Source organism: Sturnira hondurensis, unplaced genomic scaffold (assembly GCF_014824575.4).
Source record: "Sturnira hondurensis isolate 20B ecotype Veracruz unplaced genomic scaffold, ASM1482457v3 Scaffold0005252, whole genome shotgun sequence".
Taxonomy (NCBI): Eukaryota; Metazoa; Chordata; class Mammalia; order Chiroptera; family Phyllostomidae; genus Sturnira; species Sturnira hondurensis.
In genome coordinates, this window is record NW_028077883.1 from 1,837,901 (window position 1) to 1,859,974 (window position 22,074).

The 22,074-nt window shown below is 34.8% G+C and overlaps 1 protein-coding gene across 8 annotated transcripts in view; it reads right to left on the minus strand.

Moving 5' to 3' along the window:
• The window catches only part of PHF14 (PHD finger protein 14), a 188,180-nt gene that overhangs the window by 107,936 nt on the left and 58,170 nt on the right, over nt 1-22,074 (minus strand). For 6 of the 8 annotated variants that reach the window (XM_037046387.1, XM_037046385.1, XM_037046389.1 and 3 more), the window contains exons 15-16: nt 4,506-4,556; nt 4,265-4,386 (exon numbers count right to left, since the gene is read on the minus strand). In XM_037046387.1, coding sequence (XP_036902282.1) covers nt 4,265-4,386; nt 4,506-4,556 — 173 coding nt within the window. Of the gene's footprint in view, nt 1-3,389; nt 3,687-4,264; nt 4,387-4,505; nt 4,557-22,074 lie in introns of those variants that run through there. The other 2 variants (XM_037046391.1, XM_037046390.1) reach the window with 2 other exon arrangements.

A 22,074-nucleotide genomic window follows, 5' to 3' on the forward strand; every position in this document is an offset into this window, starting at 1 on the left:
AATATTTGAAATGAAAATATGATACATACACATTCTTCTGGTGTTCCTAATAACTGATGATACAATCAAATTTACTTTTGGGTGAAGCACTCAGAGGCCAGATTTTTTAAATGTGAAATAAATAAAAGTGCCAACAACATTGTTAAGAGACCAGACATCTAATCTTGTAACTAAAATGGTCCAATACCTATAATTTGCCATGCACTCAAATAAGGAGAATATAGCAGACACTTAATAGTTTAAATTTAGCTATAAAAGTGAAATAGCTTTATAGGTCATTTCCTACCCTCTGAGTAATGGCCACAATACAAAGTATTAAAGATGCCATGGTTCTTCTTTTCATAAAACCTTTTCTCTCTCACCCATTAAGTTAAAAAAAGTGTGTTGCATTCAGTTTACTTGGTTAAGATAAAATTTGAGGTCTAAAAATTTAGTGTTATTCGTACTTCGATTGCCTGATAAAGATTTACAGAGAAGAAAGGCCCACTGTCTCTAAACTCTATCTTTTAAAAATCAAATACGTTCAAGGACAGGAACCACTTCACGTCTGTTTTACACTGATGCATCAACTAAGTGGTCTCAAATCTGTAGTTTCTAGTTTCTTACCTAATACACAGGAAAAAAATATCTATTCTTTCCTTTAGTGACATACATGCAATTCTCCTTTATTAACTTTTTAAACATCTTCATCAAATACTTATACTTAGTGACCAGTATGTTCTAGGAATAAATTATAATATTAAAATTTTGTATTAATTCAGCAGAAAATAATCAGTCATTACTTATGTGGAGTAGTCATGCGTTATCATGCATTCATTGAGTATTAAATGTGCTAGGAACCATGGAAATAAAAACAAATAAGATGTCACTAAGTGGGCCCATAATTACCTCCACCAAAAAACATCCATCACAGAGACAGATACGTAAAAAGACCTTACAATTCTAAGTCAGACTTTCAATTTGGCCTTTAGCATTTAATTTCACTAAATAACAAAGAAATATATTTTAATTGGAAACTTCCCAGGTAACTTTTAATTAAGTTTAAAAAGTAGATAGCAAAAATGGAAACACTATTTTTAAAAAGTCAGTAAGATATTATCAACCATCTTTCTCTTTAAGACCATGACAATTTTTATACTCCCCATATCTGGCAGAAATAGCTCGATCTAATCATTTTAGAAGAACACGTTTCAACAAATTAATTCTTCTGTCCCACATATCTAGAAATAATTATATATAAAAACAGAACAAGCACATTCTCTGAGAGGAAAAAATATAAGCATTTACTATTACTGGAACATATATACCTATTGGAATCCTTATTTCAGGGCCCACACATATGTATCCATATTACTAAATAATAATCACTGTTACTAAATGACAGTGATGTCCCACTATTTTATATGAAAGAATTTACTATCGCTCAGCAATTATTCACAACGTCCCCAATGGAGTAGAATGTGATTTTTATCATACACATTAAAGGGGAAAACGAAAACACAGAAATACTAAATCTCTTGCCAAAGGAAGAACTGAAAAAAACTTAAGAGGCAAAACAGAAAATGACAATTGGAACCTAGTATTATAGTGGACAGATAAATTGAATACAATTTACCAGTGATATTAAACTACTATAAATGTATATTGACACGTATACATACACAAAAAGCTGAAAAAGCAAGGAAAATAATTGAGGAGGAAATCTTGATATAGCCTGAATTACATAGAGAAGTGTGGTTTCGAAATCAAGGCTGCTAAACAGCAGACTCTAGTGACTCGAGTTCATTTGTTCAAAGGACCTTAGAAAATAAATATGGTGTATTCAATAAAAGATTATTCATTAAATTATGACCAAAGAATAATTTTGTAAGAGAACCTAATAGACATATACAATAAGTATAATGTTTCTCTGACCAAGCACTGAAATATATCTTAAGAGAAATAAGGTTTAATTTAAAATGTCTGAAAATTAAAGTTACAAAAAAGAATTTCATGTGTACATAATATTTTAGATACAACTCGTTCATAAATTGTGGACGTCTTAGGGTATTTGCAAACAATGATGGTGCCAATTACAAAATAGAAAAGATAGTGTGGGAAGTGGTGGATATTGGCTTCTCGTATTACCTTTTTAAATACATTAAATTCTACATAAAATGAAATTCTTCTGTAACTCAAAAGCAATAGTGCTTCAACTGAATGTGTATTTTTTGGTACAGAACAACTACATTATAATCATAAAATTATATGGCATTGTGTTATATCTATCTTATTTTGTCCTCAAAATCATTATAAAACTTTTTAAGCCCTTCTTCATTACCTCTTTAAATCTTTTGCAGAAAATCTGTGATGTCATCTTTTTAACAAGGTAGAACTAAGGAAGAAGGCTTTATATGCATCTTTTCTATAGCAACAAAAATATCTTTAACTTCCAGAAGACTTTCACAGAATCCCAGACATTGGCATGTTAATAATGCAATTAGGAATGAAAATTTTATAAGAGAAACTACGTAAGTGAGAGTAAAAACTAATATTATTCAAAAATGTTATCAGGAATCAAAGAAAGATGGTAACTACTTTTTAATACAATTAAAATATTTGTTGAAGATGGCCCTATTATAAAGTGGTTTTTAAAATAAAAATTGTATATATTTTCTGGATTATTTCTTTCACATATGTGACTAAATAAATAAATGAAAACGTGGTAAAAATGTATAGGGCTTATACTAAAATGGCTTGAATTAATCTACTACCTAAAAGTAAATAAATGAGAGTAGATATTCCCATAGGCTCAGCTAATGAAAAAGAAGAAAGCCAGCCCTCTAAGATTGTAACTTTGTTTCAAGCTGATCACGTCTGACAATGCATCCTCAACCCCAAGGAAGTTTCCTCTAGAATGAATTTTTGTCCAATACACATGACTGTTTTTATTTTTTTCCTTTTGTTCACTAATATGTGTTGTTTTGTTATTTCATGTACTCCATTATAATATGCTTATGCCTGAAATTTTTTATATCCAAATCAGAAAATTATATTATAGCCAGAATTATTAATGTGTATCTTCTCTTATTAGAACTACTTTACCCTAAATTTCAGTGACTTTAACCTTCAGGAGAGCTCACATGACATTCAAAAAGCAATGGCCAAATGTTACAGACTTTCTTGACTTTGTTGAGGCATTTTGCATTTCTTCACTGTAATTTTAATCTTCTCCTTATCGTCTCCACTGATAGTATAAAAAACTCATAAATTCAAAACTTCTTGCCTTTATTTGAGCAATGAAAATGAATAGAAATTATATTTTAATGACAAATAAGTGACATCCTTTTGGAAGCAAATGTTTAAGATCATATAACAGTATTAGTATATATTTTATCAATTTAGTTTTTTAAAACATTTAATTTCTGTGCCTTCAGGTAATTTAAAAGGGGTTTATAAAAAGACAGTTTTTTCAAGAAACCAGAAAGAGTTCCCCTGCCACACTAAAAGATTATTTATGGAAGAGTGATAACGCTTTTAAATCAGGTCTCCTGAGTTCACCCATCCACTCCTCCGTCTCACCCAGGGTTTTGAGCAATTTCTTCATCTCAGCAAAAGAGGCAAATGGCTATAATTAGCAGTGTCTGGACCATCAGGAATCGCCACTGGGCAACATCAGCTGAGATTCCTGATTAGCATTATGTCTGCTAAAGAAAAAAAGTACCAAACAAAACAAAGGAGAAAACAAACATAAAACAAAATAAAGTCTATCTAGGCCATCTTTTCACCTTTCTTTATTTCATAAGAGAGAAGCATTTAACACATTTGTTTTGATAAACAGGAAATAGTGATGAAGCTCCTATCAATAAAAAAGGTATATCTTATCATTATTGCTAATAAACTTAAAGTTTTAGAGCATGCTAAGAGAACTTAGTAATTTTTATTGTTTAATGAGATAAGACAATAATCTTACTGCCAAGTGTTTGGATTAAATTGCTTTTGTGGCTTCTAAATACAGAATATTGTCAACTCTTATCAAGAGAACATTAATGCTCTGGTGTTCAAAATTCAGATTATTGCTGCTAATTACATCTAACTCCAGAGAATAACCAAGTGTGGCAGGTTAGTAAGTGGGTGAAATCTGCTTCTGAAGTAGTGTTTCCACTAAATAAAGTTTAGAAAAGATCCTGTACTGTGATTTCTCCCTCATTATATCTGTGATGAAAAAAATGATGAAAATGCCACCACATCCCCCTAAAGACAAGGTCCCAGCCGTACAATTTACCTGACGAGATTTTCATTGTCTCCAGTTCCTTTGCAGGTAGCACATTCAGTCCGTAAATCTTCAGCCTTGGGCTTCTTCTGTAACACAGACTGCCTCTGTCTTTTCTCTCTAGGAACTCTTTCCTGCCGTCCCAGGGAGAATAAAGCATAAGCAAAATCAGGACATAAGGAAAACAAATAATTTTGAGCATAAAAGTTTACCAAAGTTTTGACTAGGTAAAATATGCTTAACTTATTCCAACCTCATGTTTTTCTTCATCAGGAATGAAGCTTCGTTTTCGTCCTCTGGTTCTCTAAAAAGAAAGAAAAAGAGCCACAATTGCTTACGCACTTGGAAAATGAGTATTCCTAATCAATATTGTAATGCTCTATTGTATTGCTACAATCTATATCACAGGAAATAAAAACCAAACAAATTTACAGTACTTTACTTAATAACACAAGTATCTGATAAGAAAAAAGTTCTCCAAAATTAATTTGAAGAATTTTTTCAATACTTCACGTACGTCACACAATTTTGATTTATGCAAATAACTTAAATTTTCATAACTTATAAGACTTCCGCAGCTGAAATGCTAAACCTAGACTCATACTACATCTACTTTATGTCCGTGTGTGTATGTGCATGCATGTTTGTGTAACATGAACAATTTTTATCAGCCATAAAAAGTGGGAGGCAAGAATCTCAGATGTCCCCAACTCTTTCAAACCCCAAACCCCAATTTAGGTTAAAATAGACCTAAAACATGATATAAATGACCTATTTCAAATTTAATTAAAATATGTCAGAACACATTTACCATTTGAAAGACAACATCCAAATATTTAAGAGTAATAAAATTCATAATACCAAGTCCCTTATTAGTTAATACCACTAATACCAGTAAATAATGGGCTATTACACATTATTTAATCTGCCCCTAGACAATCAAGATCTGATTGAACTAGTCATTCAAAAGAAGTATATTTATAAACTATGTATTCATTTACATTTGCATTGCCAATTAATATGTTTTCATCACACTATGTAAGGAATTAGGAAGCAAAAGTAACACTGAGTCCAAGAAAAGTCTTTAAATGCAGACTCTACATCTATTCTCAATCCCAAAGAACAATGTTGAGCTGGCTCTTCAAAATATCAATCATGACTCAGAAGCACTGGCCTTCCCTAAAAGCTTCTTGAAAATTTGGAATCTTAACTCTTACTGCCTTTTAACAAGGTCTGCAAGTAAGTCATCCACACATCTGAGTTAGAGAACATGAGTGCAGAAGAATCCTTAATGCAGACAACACTTATCGAAGCACTAAACCTTATGGTTAGCTCTTTATCTTTCCCTTCCGTGACATTCCTGTCCTTTATGCCTCAATTTCTGTCCCCCAATACAGTTTATCCCCAAAACTGGTGAGGATCATATCATACTCATCTTCCCAAATGCAATTAACCTTAATAAAGTATGTATTACATAAAGGCTGAATAAATTTGTTGTAATAAAATAAATAAGTAGTTAGATTAAAATTCATAAATGACTTGCTGGGTAATACAAATAATAAAACAACTGATAAAAACAGTAAATTATTGTTTTCTTCTCTAATAAGCTATTTTTCAATTTGAGTCATTTTTACATATAGGGCATTTTAATAAGGTGACCAGAATAACCAATATCAAAGGGAAAATATCCAAATTACTCATTTTAGTTCTATAAACATTTCAGAATGCTCAAAACTCCACATATCCTCATGTTTTTTTTTTCATTCAACCCTTCTTTTATGTAATGAAGTACCAAAATAATAATTGAGCTTTTGAATCATCTAGTCACAGTGAGTTAATTTTCAAGGTGTATATGTGAAACCTCCAAGTTCACGTTATCAATTATTTTCAAGATATACAGTTATTTACCATTTTTAATTCTTTAAATCTTCAATCATCTGGAATGACTCTATCAACTGGAAGTTTTTCAAACCCATATTGCAATTAGTATCATAAAGCACAATAATGCCAGGAAGTGATTATAACATACAATAGCTTAAGTTACATTTCTCTATAAATTCCTTCTTATATAACTATGTATATATTTAACTAAAGTGCTATTTTAAAAGTGAATAAGTATGTTTATAATTATCTCAGTCATTTTGATTAAGTGCATTTATTACCACATAGTAATCATTGATGTACTCCTATAACACATCTTCCTATAATGTAATTTTAAATAACTAATCAAAGCAACATAAACAAACTCCATCCAGAAACACATTGTTAGAAGCAATATGAAATGATAGCGTCTTAGAGCTTTGGAAAAGCAGCCCAGGGAAGGACCTGATGATCACACAGCCGACTGCAGTAAACTTCAAACCTGGGTATCTCAACTCCCAACTCGTGTTTTTTCTTGCGTGACAAATCCAAGATTAATAAATTTAATCCCAAATAGAGATGACCAAAATTATCATTCAAAAACAAATCTCTTACTCTCACTTGAATACTTAAACTGTAACATCATAATGGCTAAATGAAGAATTCTTACAATTGAAAACCAGTACGTTGGAGAATTATACCCAATGGAGAGGAGACTTCAATACCTCAAATTAACACTATATTCTACCCACTCTGCTACCCTACACAGTAATTTACTTTTGGTCATGAACCAATATTTACAATGGAAAAAAAAGGTGCTTTAATCCAAACACAACTCTTTACAATACAAAGTTCTCCAAGTAAAAGGCCAAGAGCTGCTGGTTTCTTTCTAGTTTTAAGGAAGTAGTCATGACATCTCACAAATACCTATGATCACAACAGAATATATCTTAAACATGGTGCCTCTGGGTGAATCAGAAAGTCTAAAGGGCATTCACAAGTGGGAGAAATGATGCAAAAAAGAAAGCAAAAAAATGAAGCAAAAAGAAAGAAAAACAAAAACATGTTTGGCTCATCTAACAAATTTCCATTATCAAAGAACTTGCCCCATCTTAAATGTAAAGAAGTATTCATAACCAGGTGGTTATTTCATGATGTACATTGAGGCTGACGCTTTTTCAAAAAATTAGTTACTTTTAGAGGGAGACGGGAGGGAAAAACAGAAACATTGATGTGTGAGAGAAACATTGATCGGCTCCCCCAACAGGGGACCTGGGCTCCTACCCAGGCATGTGCCCTGACCAGGAATCAAACCACAACCCCTCAGTTCACAGGCCGATGCTCAACTCGCTGAGCCACACCAGCCAGGGTAAGGCTGACACTATTTTAGAAACAAAATACAGCCAGGGTAAAAATGACATGCGGAAAGAATTTTATTTAATGATTATGTGTCTTAGAACTTAACATAACATAGATACATTATCTAGTTTCAAATGATCAACTGAGGATTCAATTCTGAAGTGTGGTTCCTCTTGCAATTATTAACCTATAAAAAGCAAATGAAAGTTTGAAACTCACTCTACATCTTGACACATTCCTGTGTTTTTTTTTGTTTTGTTATATTTTAAGAACTTTATTTGCCCGGGGAACAATGCGATCTGAGCATCTTACATCACCTGGTTCTTTATCTGTCTATGGTAAATTTACTTGAAAACAAGAGGTGGAAACAACATCCCAAAGAGAATGAAATGATATTAGAGACAATGTATCTAAGTTAGAAAAGAATAAAGTATTATTAGTCATCAGACATCATTGTTATAGCTTATTCATCTGAAACAAATAATTAAATGTTTTGATTATTTCATTTAAATAGAAAACAGGTAACCAATTTAAATGAATTATTTAGAGCCAGGGGTATTTTAATGTACAATTAGGTCTAAGGTATGATGATGCTCCCAAGGTCAGAATGACTCACTGACAACGGAGCTGAATTTAAACCTGAAAGTGCCTCCACATCTTTCACACCCCAAGATGGCTTCACACACTCACATGGGTGGTTTTCTCTACATTTAACGACTCACCTTCTTTATGACTAATCAACACTTATACAAATGATGGTGAGTAAGCCATTATTTAACCAGATAAAACATAAGGAATGCTTCCCTATGCAATTTATCTATAAAAAGAGAAAATGCTTATTCTTGAGCAAAATTTCCAATTCAATGTTAACTAGGACAATTAAATCAAACATTGAAAAACCTCCATAAAGCTGAGTATCTTCAGATTTATACAGAGAAATAAATGCCAGCAGCTGTCTGGCAGCTATTCAAAATGTTTCAATATACATTTTATACATATAAAGTTCACATATATATTCTAAAAAAATAAGTATTTGTTTTCCAATTATAGAACAATATATTGAAAACAATCATATTAAAGCTCATAAAATATGCAAAAACGTCTGCATATGTAAACAAGGTTGAACAAAGTGCCATCTGTTTCTGTTAGCTACTGGCACATAGCAGATGGAACAGTGATCATGGAAACAGTGTTTTCCCTTCTTATCAATTGGCTGTAGGGTTTATTTCTATCTAATTGAATTTATATTAACAGGGGTAGGAAAATACATAGCCCTGGCTGGTGTGGCTCAGTGGACTGAGCACAGACTGCGAACCAAAGGGTCACCAGTTTGATTCCCAGTCAGAGCGCATGCCTGGGTTGAGGGCCAGATCCCCGGTGGGAGTGTGTGAGATGCAACCACACATTGATGTTTCTCTCCCTCTTCTCCCTCCCTGCCCCTCTCTTTAAAAATAAATCTTTTTTTCAAAAAGGAAAATACACAGAAGAATAAAAAGAAAATCATAACCAACTGGGCTAACACTATAAATTAAAATAATCACAAGCCTAAAAACATAAAATATACGTTTTTACCCAAGTATTCCTATAAAACCCTTCTCACAGATAATGCTATATTTTAAAAAAGTCAAATCCTGAAGTGCTACCTATTCTAATTCTCTTTATTTCAAACTCTTGGAAACAAAAATGATGGATTTCCAAGGGGAAAATGCACAGACTTCAGGCTCCGAATAAGATTACTTGACAATCACAGTGAGTCTCTTTCTTCCAAGAGCCAAGGGGAGTTAAGTATGGTCCAGTTCCACCACAAAAAGTCTGTCAGCATTCTTCTAAAGACAGTAGACTCAATAATAGCTCTGATATCTAAGCCTCCAAATAAACCTTTTTTTTTCACGGAACTGTCATTTAATTAAAACAGTTAGTGTAAATAAAATAACAAGGACACAGCACACAGTAATCTTTAGTCATTTTGTTAGGGCTGAATGGGGCATTTACACAATGGAATACTACTCGGCCATAAAAAAGAGGACAATTTTATGCTTTATGACACAATGGATGGACCTGGAGAACATCATGCTATGTGAAGTAAGCCAGTCAGAGAAACTCCTCTGTGGAATTAATGAACAAACTGAACTAACAAGCAAAACAGAGACGCACTCATAGATAGAGAGCAGGATGACAGCTAAGGGGGAGGACAAGGTTAGGAGCGGAGGGACAGAGCACAAAGGAAAGAGGACTTATGGACGTGAACAACAGTGTGGAGGTGACTGCAGGGGCCAGAGTATAAAGGAGCTAAATGGTAATGGGAAAAATACAATATTTTTTTGAAATTCAGAATATAAATATATACTTAAGTTACAAATTAAATTTTAAAAATATATTAAAGTACATATTCCAGATTTTCAAATTCTTAGGACTTAAGTTATAACTTTGTTAAATAGGACACCACTTTGTAGTTGTAAAACCAATTTAACAATAACTGTAGTAAGAGTAGACTCTAGGATATGTGGTTCTCAAATGCAGACTGCCACTGGGACAGACTATTGACTTACAGTTTTAAGTAAGAGAGAAAACAGATTAACAAAGTGTTTAAGTCTAGTTCCAACACAATGCCCTACAAGTAAAGGTACACCCTGAAAAGCAACATGGTTTCAGTCAAAGGTGCTAAAAAGTATTTTTTAAACTTTTTTGATTGTTCTTGTACAGTTGTCTCCATTTCTTTCCACAACTCCCTGCTGACCCCAGCCATCCCCACCTTCCACTCTCGATCCTTCCCCGCTTTGGTTTTGTCCCTGTGTCCTTTATAGTTGTTCCTGAAAACCCTTCCCTCTTTTCCCCCCATGTTCCCTTCCCACGTCCCCTCTGGTTACTGTCAGTTTGTTCTTAATTTCAATGTTACTTTTGACTTTGTATTGCATTTATTTTTTTTAAAAATGGAGACATACAAAACAAAATAAAAAATGCATGAGATAGGAAGAAAGATCTGACAACTTCAAAGACAGCAGAAGATGCTGCACGTCTGTGAAGGAGCATGGGAAGGCAGGTCCCAACAAGTCCTTTGGCATTTGTATAAAAGATGAAAAGAGAGTACAGGATATAAAACGTAAAGAAAATGAAAAGAAAATCAGAAAGCTTTCAAGTTACATTAAAGTTGTTAGAAAATATGCCAAAAAAGTACAAACATCAATTTTAAAGTAACTTCAAAAGGGACATTGGTAAGCTAATTTATATTTTCTTCAAAAGTAATTTACTTGCCTAAAAGCAAGTGAAAAGTTTCCACATAAAAAAACATGCAGAGAAAATGTCTAAATAATGGGTGTTTAAACAGAAGTATCCCAGGTTTCCTTTACAATAATTTTCTAGTTTTACCAATGAAATAGGATTATTAACATACAAGGAGAAGGGGAGCAATTTCCTCCTAACACTAAAAGGCTAGCGACAAACAAGAGTTCCAAAGTACACTGGCTTCAAATGCCTGGCCCTAGTGGAAGACGGAAGGACTTATTTGTGAAATATTAAGGACCTACTGTGAACCAAACCCTGTAGTACTTCACGGATATAGAGTGGTAAACAGAATAGCTCCTGTCCATGGGGTTTCAGGTCTATGAGTCTACAGACACCAAACAAATCATTACATGAACAATTACTTATATATATCGTAAATGCAACTAAAGTAAACTAAAAGAATAAAATCACGCTGCTTAGATCTTCCAAAATCTTTCAAAATCTCTACTACAGTCAAAATTGCTCTTAAGTTTAAGAGTGAGTCATATTTTAATATCCTTCATAATGATATAAAACTCTACAATCATCTTAAAGATATATGGAGAGAAAATCTATAATAAACAAATTTTCCATTACTGCTTATAGTATTAAATTTCATATTTAAGTTACATCTAAATAAAGCTAAAATGTCAGAGAATTATTTCAACTTCCATCAATGATGAAAAAACCTAAACACTTTAAAATCCACCAATGGACTCTATCATTTAGTGATTTAAAGCATTTAAGTGAATAAGAACTACTACACTCCTGGGACTTTCTGAAAGTGTGAATCGTCGTGCCACTCATTTCTAACATCTATGCCTTCAAGTAAAAATTATGTAGTGTTATAAATCATTTTCCCATTTTAGTTTTAAATGGGAAAGAAAGAAAAGAAAAGTGGAAGTCACTCTATGTATCACTGCCATAATAGATTATCACCAATTCAGTGGCTTAAAACAAAACAGATGTACTAATTCACAGCTCTGTAGGCCGTTAGTGTTGGTAGGGCTGCATCGCTTTCTAGACGCTCTACAGAGAAGCCAGCCTGCCTGCCTTTTCCACCTCCTAGAGGCTGCCCCCATTCCTCGGCTCACGGCCCCTTTCTTTCTTCTTCAAAGGCAGCAATGCTGCACCTCTCTAACCCAATGTCTACAGTTACATCTCCCTCTTAATTAAAAACAGGAAAGGTCTTCTCCTTTTAGGTACTTATTAGATTGGACCCACATGGAAATCCTGGTTAGTCTTCCCATCTCAAGGTCCATAAATTTAACTATATCTGCAATGCCCCTTTCGCCAGGTAAGGTAACAGACTCACAGGTTCTAAGGACTAGGGCATGAGTGCAAACAAGATAAAGTATTCACCCACAGCTACATAAAGGGTTATTGGCAGAGCATGGGCCAGAAATTAAATCTACCATGTGTTAATTTAAATATTTCTGCCACATACTATGTTATGTTACACGTTTATTTTAAGATTTTATTTATTTATTTATCTTTAGAGGGGAAGGAGAGAGGGAGAGAAACATCAATGTATGGTTGCCTTTTGTGCATTCCTGCTGGTAGTTAGCCTGCAAGGAACCGGCCTACAACCCAGGCATGTGCCCTGACTGGGAATGAAACTGCAATTGTCTGGTTCGCAGGCCCGCGCTCAATCCACTGAGCTACGCCAGCCAGGGCTTATGTTACACATTTTAATGCTATCTAAAATACTCAAGAATTTGATTTTGTGCCATCTTAACTTTTAAAGGGAATAATGATACAAAAAAATTGTCCCAGAGAGGAAAATACCACTATATTTTAAATGGTTACTTTCTCAAGCACAAGTCATATCCTTATACAAGATATTTCTAATTGAATAAATACAAGAAAGTTACTTAAATTTTTTTAAAAACTCTCAAATCAATCAATATACTAATGATCAGAATTTCCTTGGCACAAAAGTAACTTTAAAGAAATGAGTTGACGACAACTCACAACTATCAACAACCAAACCTAAAAAGCAAAACTGAACTAAGCAAACTAGAACAGGTACAGAATCACAGAAATAGAGATCACATGGAATTTTATCAGTGGGGAGAGGGAGGAGAGAATAGGGAAAAGGTGCAGGGAATAAGAAGCATAAACGATAGGTACAAAATAGACAGAGGGACGTTAAGAATAGTGTGGGACATGGAAAAGCCAAAGAACTTACATGTATGATGCATGGACATGAATTAAGGCGGGGGTGGTAGGCAGGTGGGAGGGCGGGTATATGGCAGAGAGGAATAAGAGGGGGAAACAGGACAGAAAAAAAGAAATAAGCTATCCTAAAAACCATTCATACCTATTTATCTAAAAATCAGAATGGCTGAAATAGCAAATGATTTTTTTTTGCTTAAAGACATACTAATAATCATTAATAACATTGATAAGTAAACCTGCATTAAAATTAAATTATTAAGAATTAAACCAGTTCACATCTTTAAAATTTTGCCAGTTTAGGCCCTGGCTGGCGTAGCTCAGTGGATTGAGCGCGGGCCTGCGAACCACACGATCGCGGTTCGATTCCCAGTCAGGGCACATGCCTGGGTTGCAGGCTGGTTCCTTGCAGGCTAACTCCCAGCAGGGGACGCACGAAAGGCAACCATACATTGATGTTTCTCTCCCTCTCTAAAGATAAATAAATAAATAAAATCTTAAAATTTTGCCAGTTTATTAATGGGAGAGGCTGTTGCCACCAAAATGCCTATCATAAAATTGTAAGAAAGACAGCTAGCTATAGGTATTATGATACCCAAAGATGGTTCAAAATTGTTACACTAAACTTTATGCTAAAGGTCCCAATGCGTACAACTTGCTGTTACTTTAAAATTTTCAATTTATTAATACCCAGGCTTTGGGATGTAAAAACAGTCAACTAACACTCTTTGTTGCTCACCTCAACCTTCTATCTTTCCTCTTCCCAACTATCGTGTTACCGCTACAGCAATCCTCATATGGACACTGCACTTTCTAATTTATATTCCATTTTCTTGACAGTTCACTTTCTTTCAACTTTCTAGTTTCTAAAGGACATACAGCATGTCTTCATTTTGCTATTCTATTCATTATCTGTTGCCCAGTGCCTGACATTATTAGTTGCTCAATAAATATATGTGGGAAAAGATTAACTTGATCACGCTTCAAGAGCAGAACAAAGAGTCACAAGCAAGCATTAGAGAGTATGCAAAGACCTGGATTTCCATGCAGCTATTTTTACTGCTTCACATAAAAAACTATTCAACTCAGAATAAATATGACCAAAGCATACATACAAGTGATAGTTGCCTAAATTTTGACAATTGTGAAGAAAATCATAATATAAATTTATGTTTCTATCTATTATAAACAAAAGTTCACCTTAAAGTACTGTCTTCTCTTTACTGGACTTTGAAGGTTTACTCAAGAGCACAAAATACACTTAAGATCAAACCAATGAGGCTGAAAATTATGTTGCATGCATCACAAGTCATGATCCACCCTGAAAGTGCTATGAGATAAAACTTAAAATTAGCAAAATAAGCAGATGAAATAATTGTAGAACTGCTGGGATTTCCAAAGATGTGAAAAACAAAACGATTAAGTATTAAAGCTAGAATATTATAAAATCATAAAATGGACTATGTGATACAAGACAGTGAATGCTTCAAAGACAGTGAATGCTTCACAGATCAGTAAATCAGCAACCTACAATGTCAATGGGATTACGGAGTCATTTTGGCTCAATGCCAGAGAAGCAATGTGGAAATGTAGAAAGACAAAGATAATATTTCAAAGTAGTGGGTGGAAGTACTATAATAAAAATTTATAGAGAAAGATTAAAGCTACACAATATTTTAAGAAGTTCAAGAAAAAGTTTTTTTAATCCAAGTAATATATTAAGTATGGCAGTGATTTTTCAACTTTTTTCTTCTTATAGCACACATAAACTAATTACTAAAGTTCTGTGGCACAGCCAAAAAATAGATTTTTTGCTGATTTGACAAAAAAAATAGGTATAATTTTAATTCATCCACATCAAATGGCTATTGTTGTGTTGGCCATTGTCATTTTTTAAAATTTGATAATCTAAGGGAAAAGAGGCCAGTGCCCCTGACTAAATAGTCAGGTATTGCATGTTTTACTTTTTAAAAAGATTTTATTTATTTTTAGAGAGGAGAAGGGAAGGGGAAAGAGGGAGAAACATCAATGTGTGGTTGCCTCTTGCACACCCACTACTTGGGACCTGGCCCAGAGCACAGGTATGTGCCCTGACTGAGAATCATATCAGTGACCCTTTGGTTCATAGGTCTGTGCTGGATCCACTGAGCTTACCAGCCAGGGCAGGTATTGCATGTTTTAAAGATACCTGGGGCACACCAGTGTGGCATGGTACACCAGCTGAAAATCACTGAAGCATGATGATTTTACATTTAAAGGTAGGCTAGTTATATAAATTGACTCAACTGTCCTATAAAAAGGGCCTTGCCCAGGAGAAGCAAAGCAATTTCCCCAGTACGAAAGAAGTTGAATTATATTCTGATAAGTACAATTCCAGTCCTGAAGACTAAACATTTTCATTCCTGCAATAAATGAAAAGTATACTTTAAAATTACCCCAATTGTTATTATTGGCTATCAGTGCAGAAATTAATACTATTAGTTTTCTCCAGAATGTTCAATTAGACATATGAATTATTTTGTTTTATAAAATGATACTACTATATAAACTGAATGCAGACTCAAAGCATCAGCTCAACCACTAAAAAATGAATTACTTCAGAGCCAACTTTTGAAATAAACATTGGCAATGGATGATATAAATTATAGAAATTCTGAAGGAAAGAGTCACTTAATGCAATTAAAAAGGGACTCTCTTTGCCAAGGTCTCTAATCAGTAGAGCCCTAAACTCATTTGTGTGGCTTCTATAAAGAGGGAAAAGCAGAGGAAAGTCACTGAGTTAACAGAAGCTGGCATATCATCTATCACTAGAACCTTTATTTTTAAGATTCTGTTTCACTCATGTTACTCCCTTTTAATTAACTTCTTTAAAAAAGAGAGAGAAAATAGTGGAAGAGAAAATGTTGATTCATTCATAAATGAATGGTAAGCACTGCAAAGGTTAAGCTGGGTATATAGCAAACCAGGGAAGGAGTTAACCCCCCTCTCTCTAAATATTGCTGGACCTATAAAATGCCCAAGTTCACTATCATTGGCCTACACTCAGGTTTTCCTCTTGGTATTTTACAACGCTTCATTCACTGCCTGCATTCATGCTTCCAGTGATCCATTTAACCACTTTATCAAGAACTTACTGCATGCCTTGAACAGTGCTCAGACCTGGGAGATTTTGGATGGAGAAGACAGCATCACAGTCTCCAAAAAGGAAAGAAAAGTAGGTAGAGGAAAGGAGTCTGCAAATGCCACATGGGTGGCAAGTACGTACTATTATGCATTAGCCACTTTTGAAAACAGCAGTTGTTTAGTGTGCTGGATTGCCCATGGTCAATCTGGCATGCGTCTCCACCACAACCCCTTATTTACTCTAAGGCTGGACCACATTTCCTGGAGTCCCTTCCCTGTACAGTTCCAAGTTAATAATCTCAGATTTGAAACATAAGGGAAGTAAAGGTTCTTTTTCTCAGGAGGTCAGGGGACTCTGAGGCTTGGCTTTTTCAGAGGCTGCAGCCTAGTAGACCTTTTGGTTGACTTCCACATCCCAGTCCCAGCAGTTTGCAGATTTCCACACAAACTCATTTTCCACCCACTCACCAGCACTTTTCAGACTAAGATTTTCACTGTCAAGTTCTCTGACCTAATGTCAGCTCCCACCACCTGCTCAATGCTTCAAAATAAATATTTCATTTAAAATATCTCTAATGTTCAGCAGAGCTCCTCCAATGTATGGTCACAGCTTTCTTAACATCCAAACCCCCAGTGGTATAAGCTGTGAATTCTCTACAGAGTGATTTTCATTTTCCTGACCAAATCCTTAGTCACCAAGCTGCTGGAAGCATCAGGAGCCTCTCATTCTGACTGAAGGAGGAGAACTACTAATTTTGTCTAGAAAGGCAGCACGATGAAGTAGTTAAAAATATGGACTCAGGAGCTAGCTAAGTTTGATTGCCAGCTTGGCCGTTGCATGTCTTTAGGCAAGTTAGTTATTTAAATGCTGCCTCAGTTTCTCCTGTTAGGTGAGATATCAGTAACTACTTCATAGGGTAGTCATGAAAGTGGATTAATACAAAATGCATGGTAAATAACAGATAGTGGTAAATAAAAACATGCTTTTCAATTCTTATTCTTCTTTAGACTCCAGTGTGTGTCCAGCAATAAAAATAGGGAATAATGGGCACTGATATGCCATAGTGTTGGAGATGGGGTATCTGTGAGCCGAGCTAAGATGTCACTAAGTCATAGCTCTAAAATGTGAAGAATTTTCTAAAACCAGACCATTCCTCTTTTACTTATGATTCTTGAATATTTCTGTTTCTTGAACTACCCCCATACTACTTTTCCATATGGATCATGGATATTTTTCCTTTTTGACAAATACATCAAGAGAAATATCAGATAATCAAAGATTGAAATACATACCCTAGTATTAACGGTAGATTCAGGGCATGTGAATTTGGATTGGGGGGAGAGGAATGTGGGCAGGAAAGTTAAAGGAGACTTTAATTATATTTTAAATTCCTTATAACTAAAAAGTGTTTATATATTACTTTTATAGTTTAAATTTAATTATTAAGAATAATCTAACATTTGGAATGATAAATTGCCAAAAAAATTATGGTAACCTATAAAATAAATATAAGGTAACATTAAAATATGAATCAGAGAGAATCTCCACGTTTGTACAGAAAAGGTATTTTCTGAAAAGGCAGTATTTTCATGTTTACATTTACATATAGTTCTCTTAACCCACTAGTTTTAAACATGAAGTCTTTAGTGTTATAATTTTTTTCATGTAACATTTCTAGCTAATCTTATTATCACCTCTATATAGAAAAAAATCTAAGAGAAAAATATAATAGTGGAACTACTCACTTTGAAGAGCATCTATAGCTTACTGAATTGGATGTCTCAAAATATGCTGTATTTGTTCAGATTTCTATAAATCCTTATTAAGGAAACCACAGTAGAATGAAATGAAAATTGACTTTCCTCAGTATCCAAATAATAAAAATATAGTAAGGCTTGCCGAAGTACTCTATTCCCTACTGTACTCTCTGGCCATGATAAATGGAAACTGCTTGTCAGCGGGAAAAAGTGGATGCCATTCTTCTCACAGCGGCCTTGTTTGGACGCACTGGAGCCCAAAGACTGAGGTTATGGGCCCATTCTCTTAACAGTGATCAAACCACCTGAACATGCCAAAAAGGGTATTTGCTGCTTAATCAAAAGAGCTGAGATTCAATAATATAAAAAGCACAGGTAAATAAATTACTTAAGTTTTCTGTTCCTCAGTTTCATTTTTAGTAAAATAGAAGTTATAATAGTTAAATAATAACTTATTTTAATGTATTTTATTAGTTTCCTATTATAGTTGTTCCATTTTTCTCTCCCCTTTATTCACCTCCACGCTGCACCACCTCTCCCACCAGCACTCCACCCCTTAATTCATGTCAGTGGGTCATGCATATAAGATCTTTGGCTTCTCCATTTCCTATACTAGTCTTAACCTCCTCCCATCCATTTTGTACCTACCATTTATGCTTCCTATTCCCTGTACCTTTTCCCCCATTCCCCGCCCCCACAACCCTCCATGTGATCTCCATTTCTATGATTCTGTTCCTGCTCTACTTGTTTGCTTAGTTTGCTTTAGTGTTTGTTCTTTTTTAGGTGCAGTTGTCGATAGTTGTCATTTTACTGTTCATGTTTTTGATCATCTTCTTTTTCTTAGATAAGTCCCTTGAATATTTCTTATAATAAGGGCTTGGTGGTGATGAATTCCTTGAATTTGACCTTATCTGGGAAGCACTTTATCTGCCCTTCCATTCTAAATGAAAGCTTTGCTGGATAGAGTAATCTTGGATGTAGGTCCTTGCCCTTCATGACTTGGAATACTTCTTTCCAGCCTCTTCTTGCCTGCAAGGTTTCTTTTGAGAAATCAGCTGAAAGCCTTATGGGAACTCCTTTGTAGATAGCTGTCTCCTTTTCTCTTGCTGCTTTTAAGATTTTTCTCCTTATATTTAAACTTGGGTAATATAATTATTATGTGCCTTGGTGTGTGCTTCCTTGGGTCCAACTTGTTTGGGACTCTGAGCTTCCTGGATTTCCTAGAAGTCTATTTCCTTTGCCAGATTAGGGATGTTCTCCTTCATTATTTGTTCAAATAAATTTTCAATTTCTTGCTCTTCCTCTTCTCCTTCTGGCACCCCTGTGGTTGGGGTGTTGGAACGTTTAAAGTTGTCCCATAAATTCCTAAGGCTCTCCTCATTTTTCTGAATTCTTGTTTCTTCATTCTGTTCTAGTTGAATGTTTACTTCTTCCTTCATCTCCAAATCATTGATTTGAGTCCCAGTTTCCTTCCCTTCACTGTTGGTTCCCTGTATATTTTTATTTCATTTTGCATAGCCTTCACTTCTTCCTCTATTTTGCGACCATACTCAGCCATTTCTGTGATCATCCTAATTACCAGTGTTTTAAACTATGCATCTGATAGGTTGGCTATCTCTTCTTCACTTAGTCCTATTTTGGGGGTTTTGAGCTGTTCTTTCATTTGGGCCATACTTTTTTTGTCTCAGCAGGTCTGTTACATTGTAAGGAATTGAGTCTTAGGTATTCACCAGGGTGGGGCAACCCACATGGCTGCATTGTGGTGCTCTAGGTAGAGGAGATGCCCAAAAGGGAACAATGCCATTTGCTTAGCTCTCAGCCAGCTTTCAGTCACTTTCCCTGCTTCCCACAAGCAAATTGGGCCCTTCTGGTGCTGATTCCTAGGTATGAGGGCTTGTGTACATTCTAGGAACCTGTAGTCCTCTCCAAAGAACTCTCTTCAATTCCCACAGAATTTTACAGCCAGAGGTTTTGAAGTTTTATTTCCCCATGCTGAAATCCTGGGATGCCATGGTCTATCTCGCTCCCCAGTTGTTCCTCCTGGTTTATCCGCACAGGAATGTGGGCCCATCTGGTCCTAAAGTCCTCTCCACCCCAGCTGCCCGTCTCTGCCCCTCCTACCTGGATGAATGAAGTTTCTTCAACTCCTTGGTTGTTGGACTTCTGTACAGTTCTATTTTCTGGCAGTTCTGGCTATATAGTATTTTTCAATTTGTTGTTGTCCTTGTTTTGGTTGTGAGAGGCAAAGTGTAACCACCTATGCCTCCATCTTGACCAGAAATCCTAATAACTTATTTTTTTAAAGGAGAGAATAGGGTGGAGAATTATAATAGTGTCTGGCATATCATGAAGCATCATCAAATGTTAATTATTATTATAATACATCTTATATAAAGGTAAACTAATAGTTTACCTTAGTTTCCCACATAGTTTCTGACTTACCTATCTTTGAAAAAATGTACTGAATATAAAATACCTAGTGGTTAAGTGGTATGAAGAAATACAAAACAAAATGGTTGGATTTATTAGCAGTATGAATAAATGGAAGTTAAATTAATAGTAGCAATATACTGAGTTGGCCCAAAAGTTTGTGTGTTTTTTTCTTTCCAATAGATGGCTTTAGTAGCATTTAGTGGTCTTTACTTCATTCTAAACAATTGTATTGTGACACCTGCCATATCAGCGTGTATTTTTAAAAAACTTAACATCAGTGAATTTTTGTGTATCTATTTTAATATTGAAGATGGAAGAAAATATGCAACTTTTTGACATATTAGCGTTTATTATTTCCTTTGTTAAGAAAGGAAAACACACAAGTGAAATGCAAAAAAAAAAAAAAAGATTTGCACAGTGTATGGAGAAGGTGCTATGACTGATCATATGTGTCTAAAGTGGTTTGCAAAGTTTCATGCTGGATATTTCTCACTGGGCAATGCTCCACAGTTAGGTAGACTGGGTGAGGTTGATAGCAATCAAAACAAGACATTAATTGTGAAAAATCAACATTATACCAAACAGGAGATAGCCGACATACTCAAAATGAAAAATGTCTTTTATGCCCCGGTTGGTGTAGTTCAGTGGATTGAGCACAGGCCTTTGAAGCAAAGGGTCCCAGTTCGATTCCCAGTCAGGGCACAGGTCTGGGTTGCAGGCCAGGTCCCCAGTAGGGGGCGTGCAAGAGGCAACCACACACTGATGCTCCTCTCCCTCTCTTTCTCCTTCCTTTCCCCTCTCTAAAAGTAAACAAATAAAATATTTAAAAAAAGAAAAATGTCTTTTACTTTATGTAAACAACTAAAAAGACTTTTTAGCCAACCCAATATTAGAATTTATTTAACTATTCCAACATTTGAATCACTCACTGTCCCCTTTCAGTCCCTTTCTACCACCTAATTTTACTTTTAAACATACAGATACAAAGTATTAAAAAGTGAGAAGTGGAAGGAGGTAGGGAAAACTATTCAATAAAAATGCTATTCAATCTACAGCAGCCCTGATCATTTCCCTTTTTTGATAGGCTTTGGACAACTCCACTGAGAGGCCTTTAAAAAAGAGATTTAAAGTGCTGCATGCTTAATTATAATGTAAAGTCTGAATTCTTAAACATAAAATTATTCCAACAGAATACCAATTCTCATGTACCACAAAAAGGATCATTTTAACAAAAGAAAAATCATATTACTAGCATGAAATAGCCTTGAACTATGTCCCTAAAAATTGTACTATCACTGCAACCCAAGGGAAATAACAAATTTAATAGAAATTGATAGAAAATTATGGAACAAATTATGATTTTAAGTTTTATTGATTGATACATTATTTTGAAATGAGAACTAAACACTGGAGTATCTCATAAATCCCCTATGTCACAGAGATAAAAGTTTCTTCAGAATTTTGATGGACTAATATGACTCTTGTGAGATAAAGTACACCTTGATCAATACTGGCAGGAAAAATGCCCTGGCTGGTGTGACTCAGTGGGTTGAGTACCAGCCTGAGAACCAAAGGGTCACCTGTTCCATTGCCAGTTAGGGCACATACCTGGGTTACAGGCCAGGTTCCTAGTGCGGGGAGCTTGAGTAGGCAATCACACATCAATGTTTCTCTCCCTCTCTTCCTCCCTACCTTTCCTCTCTAAAAATAAATAAATCTAAAAATAACAATAATGGCAGGAAAAACATAAATTAACAAAAATACAAATATTATAAGAAATTTGAGGATGGACTATCCCAAAATGTTACATATGTACTAAAATTAAAAGGGCAAAAAGTAAGATACTAGAA